The following is a 6,626-nucleotide window of genomic DNA, read 5'->3' as shown; positions in this document are numbered from 1 at the left end:
CACACACACACACACACACACACACACACACACACACAGAAAAGAAGAGATGATAGTACTGTGCCTTCTGTGTATAATTTTGTATGTGTTTATGTATGAGTACATCTGTGTACATGTCCATATATATGGGTACATGTATGAGGGAGTCTGTGTAAAGGTCCAATATCAGCTTCCGATGTTACTTCTCAATATTTGTCTACCTTGTATTTTGAGACAAGGTCTCTCACTGGGGCATGGAACTCACTGATTGGGCTAGTCTGGCTGGTGATATGCTCCCTACCTACATCTCCTCAGTGCTGGAATTACTAGTCTGCTACTACAACATTAAAAACATTTTTATTATGTATAAAAAAAATCCAGAATAACAAGAGCTCTTCATTTCAAAGAAGTTGAAATATAAGAAGGAAGATAAGGATGTTTTTCCAAGCAACAGCGCAGTATGAAAACAGATGATAGTGGGACTGACCAGTCTTTGCTCTGTACATTGCAGTCACCTCTCCTGGCTCCTCCTCATTTCCATTTTCTTATCTTTAGCTAATCATCACCATTATGTGCCTCTATTATCAGCACTAAAATTGGTGAATTTCACAGTGAGATGCTATCTCCAAAAGAGAAAAACAACAAAAAACAATAGCCAGAACCAATCATGCCCTTAAAGAACCAAGATTCCACCAGAAGAGAGAAGGCATGGGATAGTTCACCTCCCTCATCTATGCCATAAAAAAATTCAACCATATTTCCTCAGATCTGTTCCTTAGGAATCTAGTTCCACCTTCAAGAAAATTGATACAGTTTAAAACCTCAAGAAACTCTGTTTACTCCAAATTCTTCTAAGACAATTTGTAGTATGTATGTGTACATATTTGTTTGTGCATACATCTAAGGTACATGGGTGCATGTGTGTATGCATTTGGGTGGAGGACAGAAATAGATGTCAGGTGTCTTTTTCAACTGCTTTTCAACTTAATTTTTGAAGCAGCATTTCTCAATGAACTTGTAACTCTTTGTTTTAGTTAGTCTTAGTGAGCAGCAAGACCCAAGGATCTGCTTGTCTTTGTTTTCTCCCTGACATTCCTTACTCCATTGTCTGGGCTACAGATACCATACCACCATGCCTAATTTTACGTGGGTGCTGATGACCCCCATTCAGGTACTTGTGTGTATATGGCAAGCCCTTCAGAATTTGAGTCATTTCTAGCCCCAATAAATATTAGTTTTCTAAAGATATTAAGATGACTTGCAGTGAAACTTCATCGACGCTTATCAACCTGGCTCAAACTTACCTAACTACTAGAACCTACCACCAGCACACAGAAATAATGTTTTATATGAGGAGGCAATATATAGGCTGTGCCCCAAAGAGGAGTTTCAGCAGGCTCTCATGAAGACAGAATTCACTCATGTATTACACACACACACTGAGTACTTAAAAGAGAGGCCAAGTTTTAATGCAAGGAGATGTCAGAGTGTTCATCTCTGTACCAAGTTAGACAGAATACACTAGTACTAATTTCAGAAAACATGTCTCATGTTATACTTACAATGAGGATGCAATTAGAGGAAAGCAGGTATAAAAAAGATAAAAAAGACTGGACGTAAAACAAAAGAATAGCTATTAAAAGTTGTTCATTGGCCATCTGTTACATATGAACAGCATTGGGCAGGGATAATAATTTCCCTTTGTGATGGCTAGTGCAGAGACGGTTCTCAGTTTCCTTTTCTTTGACATGACCAGACTGCCTAACTGCAATTAGTTTTTGGATCAATGTCTTGGGTTTCTGTTATTATAAGGTAGGAAAACGTGGCATTCTCAACATTAGGAGACAGGATTATCTGAAAACAGAAGGGTGGTTTGGAAAAAACATTCTTGAAAAAAATGGAACTATAGATCAACAGAAGAATACCTGCTAAGCATACATGAGTCCTAAGTAGATCCAAGCACACACACACACACACACACACACACACACACACAGCAAAAACTCATAAAAAGAACCAAGGAGAAAAGAGCAAATCACAGGCACCTTTACACAGTACCTCAGTATTTAACTGCCATTATTGGAAGAATAAGTGAGGCATACTTTCTTTTTCTTTCTTTCTTCCTTCCTTCCTTTCTTTCTTTCTTTCTTTCTTTCTTTCTTTCTTTCTTTCTTTCTTTCTTTCTTTCTTTCTTTCTTTTGAGACAGGGTTTCTCTGTGTATCTTGGCTATCCTGGAACTCACTCTGTAGACCAGGCTGGCCTAGAACTCAGAAATCCGCCTGCCTCTGTCTCCCAAGTGCTGGGATTAAAGGCATGCACCACCAGCTGGCATACTTTCATATAGTAATTTTTGCTCAAGTAAAAGTGAGAAAAACAAATTTTACTCTTTACAACTATAACTGGAACATATTTTATAGTATTAAAACATTTTCAATGTATTTTAGAGATTAAAAAAATGAACATTCAAGAGATATCTAGTTTGTGCTGATTTTTGTTTTATGGCTCCTGAATCCCTCTAGTTAGACTTATAGTATTAGAAAGACATCTGGAAGAAACTCTAACTGATGAATTCAGGATTTTAGCTGTCTAAACTTGCAGGCAAGTTTACTATATACTGAATAAATTTGCAATGAAAAAAACAGAGACTTACCATTAGACTGGTCTTCCCCATAGTTCTTATGGGATGGTGCATACAAGAACATCAAAGCAAAGACATACAGGTTCCACATCCCATAGATTCCAGTGAAGAAAGCACTGCCTACTTGAACTGTGACACCACCCCATTTCCAATGGCCTTCTGTCACCTATAGATAAAAATGAAGGTATTAAAGTGAAACAGAAAAGCATAATACCAATATAGAAATCAGTCAACATAAAAGCCAAGTCTCTTCTTCAGATGGAAATGATAAGGGCCCTAAAAGACTCCAAATTTTAATGTGAATAAAATCCATGTAAATTAAAGTCTTCTGAGGATTTACTAGTGTCAGATGCAAAGATGACACTGGCTCTCATTTTGACTATATATTAGAATAAGTTTGAGAGTATCTCTTCCTAGAAACTGAAGTCTAAATATTTTTTAGTTAAAGAATTTAACTCCATCCACAGCTACAATTTCTTCTTTGCCTTCTTCATATCTAAACAAAAGCTCCCTGAAGCAAAACCATCTATAGTTTGCTTGCTACTGCTGCAACATCTTTGGTGCTTGATGTTCAATGTGTATGCAGTAAACAAATAATGTACATTTACTCAATGAAGAAACAATGAAGTCTCTGGGATTCAGTTTTCTTAAAAACTTGAAGGGCCCTAGATTAGAATTGAATATATATGTAATTTCTAGAAATTGTGTTGGGACAGTAATGATATATTTATTTATGAAATGCCATTCTAGCTAAGCTACTTATAAATTAATAAGTAATTAGGAAACTTCCACATACTTCCATTTTTTTTTCCCGAGACCGAGTTTCTCTGTATAGCCCTGGTTGTCCAGGAACTCACTCTGTAGACCAGGCTGACCTCGAACTCAGAAATCCGCCTGCCTCTGCCTCCCAAGTGCTGGAATTAAAGGTGTGTGCCACCACTGCCTGGCTACATACTTCCATTTTTGCAAGAGATGTTCAGAAACTGCTTCTGTTTGAGAAAATGACTTAGTAATTGTTTTCAGAGTGTTCTGAAGATATACAATTTATACTAAGAATTGCTACAGAGCTGTTGAGTTGAGTGACTAATAATTTGTATAAGCAGTAGGATCACTGAAATGATTTTGAACACTTCTGCTTGATATAGGAAATTATAAATGTGGATGAAAGGAAGTACTGGGTACATGCTTTTCTGACAGCTAAATGAGTCTGGGTTATACTTCCAAATTCCAAGATAACAGAATGGATTTAAATGTTAATGACTTCAACAAAAAAGTTGTGCTTGGCTCCTATTTATGCAATAGTGGATCTGTGTTTCTTCAGGCCTCCAAAAGGGTCCCTAAGCCTAGTAAGATATTAACTATATATTTTTGTTCTGAAAAACCTGGAGTGTCAGGAAACCAGGAAATCCAATTATAGACTTACCATTGTTAATTTATCCCTTGTGGTATATAATTTTTCATGTTTGTGACTCATAAAACAAACTACTACCATAAACTCATTTTGGAGTTTATTTCAATTTGGAAAATTTATTTTGGAAAATAATATATTTTATGAAATGTCCAGGTTGTGGTTCTGACAAATATAGAGTTTGTAACCATTACTTTTTTTAGGTCATGTGTCAGCATTGAAGCTATTTATGATTTCTTAGCAATGTCTCCAAATGCCACTCTAACATTCAAGTACAGATTGTGCCCACTTTACAAAAATTGTACCATGTGGAATATAGACTGATGTTCAATGAATATGAAAAGAAGCTTTAAGAGAGTTGCAGAAATCTATGCTTCTGGTCTAGTCCAATTAACAGGGGAGGCTGGGCTCATTAAGATATAAGCAAGACAGAACAAAATAGCTTTTCCACTATGTTGGGACAATGAGCCTTCAACTAAGGAAGTGACATGTATGAGGTTACATTTTTGAGCATAAGCTGAGAATATTCATAATTTATATTTTAATTTAATTTACATAATTTGTTTTTAATTTCTCTGAGGATTTGTATTAGAATTTTTAATTTTTGAAATTATAACAGACATATTATTTTCCCCTTCCTTTTACCTTCTTCTAAACTCTCCTATGTACTGCCCCATACCCACTTTCTTTCAAATTCACAGCCTCTTTTTCACTTAAATGTGTGTGCGTGTACATGTGTAACTAAATGTAAAAACACATCGACATGGTCTTATAATCAATGTTTTTTGTATGTATATGTTTTCTGGGCTGACCATTTGGTATCAGGTAACCAGCTAGTCAGCTTTTCCCTGGGGAAGACTATTTCTTCTGCTTTCCGCATTCCTTAGATGTCTGTGGTTCTTTGTCTAAGGTTGAAGCTTTTTAAACTTTCCTCATTCCATAGAACTGATATATTTGATGGATTACTTCTTTCTAGGATTGGCATGATTGGCTCATCTAAGTAAATATTTGTAGGTCTGGTACAGTATTCAACATATATCTGTTATTACAGAGGTATTATAAGAGTATCTGTGGAAACAAGGAGCCAGAAAAATAGGAGGCCTGGTACTCAACAGTATTCAATATCTGATAATACAGAGATGTTATAAGAATGCCCGTGGGAACATAAGGAAACAGAAAGGAGAGCTAGAACTGAACACAGGAATTCAACAAGGTGAACAATGATTTACTATTGACTGAAGAGAAGCCTTTTTTTTCTTTTTTCTTTTTGGTTTTTCAAGACAGGGTTTCTCTGTGTAGCCCTGGCAGTCCTGGAATGCACTCTGTAGACCAGGCTGGCCTCGAACTCAGAAATCCACCTGCCTTTGCCTCCCAAGTGCTGGGATTAAAGGCATGCATCACCACAACCCAGCTGAAGAGAAGTTTTAATGGATGTAGATTCCTCTCATAGTGGAGGAGACTAATGAGTTAGGCAATTGAAACAAGGTAGAGGATGGCCATGTCACAGAGAATTAGATCGGATAGACCTTGAGTCTTAACAACTTGTTTAGAGAATAAAAACAGGCTTTGAGTGGTAAAACTACTGTATTCCAGGATAATATCTGAGTTCTGAAGGTCAGGTTTGTTAGCTTTGTGTGAGGGAAATGAACGTTCTTAACTTGTATTCAGACATGAGAGGAACAAGGTCTTCTTGAAGGAAGGAGAGTCTCAGAGTAAAACATTTTTTTTTCCTGAAGAAGAGGCTAAGGAAGACCAGGTGAGGGGAGGACCAGAGAGGGCAATACCATTAGTTGGTGAGTTTGAAGGTTGTGGGAAATACCACTACGTAAGGAGTTGGGGAAATCACCAGATTTATTTCTGAGAGATACAGATCCTGGGTCAACAAATGTAGGGGATCTTATCAAAGACAATACTCCTAGATGATTAAGAAGGAAAAAGTAGTGATGGAGGGAAAGAAAGAAGAAAAGTGAGAGAGGTGAGAGATAGAAGAGCAATGAAAGAGGAGATAATCTGACTGAAAGTAAGAAAGTAAATAATTAACAGCAATTTTATGTAAAAATGAGAAGAAAAGTCAAATATGTGATAAGTAAACATTACATCCTGGGCTCTATTGGATTCTTTTATTACCAATTGGGGCAAGTAGTTAACATAGATAATATCAAAGTTGAGATTCTTCTGTAAAAGTAGCAGGGTAAACCAGAGTAACATTCATTCACTTTATATGAAAGATATCATTTAGTATCTACGCTATTCTATGAAGTAGAAAGATGTAGTGGTTTGAATGAGAATGGTCCCAGTTCTGAGCGAACCTTGGGCGTAAGCTGTGCAGCCAGTCCCACAACACCCAGAGGAAGCTCCACTCCCAGGCGCTCTGACACACCCAGGATCAGAGGTGAGGAGGACACAACATCTGTCACAACACCAGGAGTAGCTGGGACCAACGGGACTAGGCACACAGGAACTCCACCAGCAGAGTGGGTCAGGTTCCTTCCAGTCTCTCTGGGATGGTGTCCTGAGCAGACCTTGGGCCCTGGCTCCACAGCCAGTCCCACAACACCCAGAGAAAGCTGCTGCACTCCCAGGTGCTCTAACAAGCCCAG

General features: G+C 37.6%; 1 protein-coding gene across 2 annotated transcripts in view; it reads right to left on the bottom strand.

Moving 5' to 3' along the window:
* Window positions 1-6,626, bottom strand: part of Wls (Wnt ligand secretion mediator) — a 107,391-nt gene that overhangs the window by 19,847 nt on the left and 80,918 nt on the right. For both annotated transcript variants that reach the window (XM_031375998.1, XM_031375999.1), the window contains exon 11: window positions 2,631-2,784. In XM_031375998.1, the coding sequence (XP_031231858.1) occupies window positions 2,631-2,784 (154 nt within the window). The remainder of the gene's footprint in view (window positions 1-2,630; window positions 2,785-6,626) is intronic.

Source organism: Mastomys coucha, unplaced genomic scaffold, assembly GCF_008632895.1.
Source record: "Mastomys coucha isolate ucsf_1 unplaced genomic scaffold, UCSF_Mcou_1 pScaffold16, whole genome shotgun sequence".
Classification (NCBI taxonomy): domain Eukaryota; kingdom Metazoa; phylum Chordata; class Mammalia; order Rodentia; family Muridae; genus Mastomys; species Mastomys coucha.
This window is presented reverse-complemented; position numbering and strand designations above follow the sequence as displayed.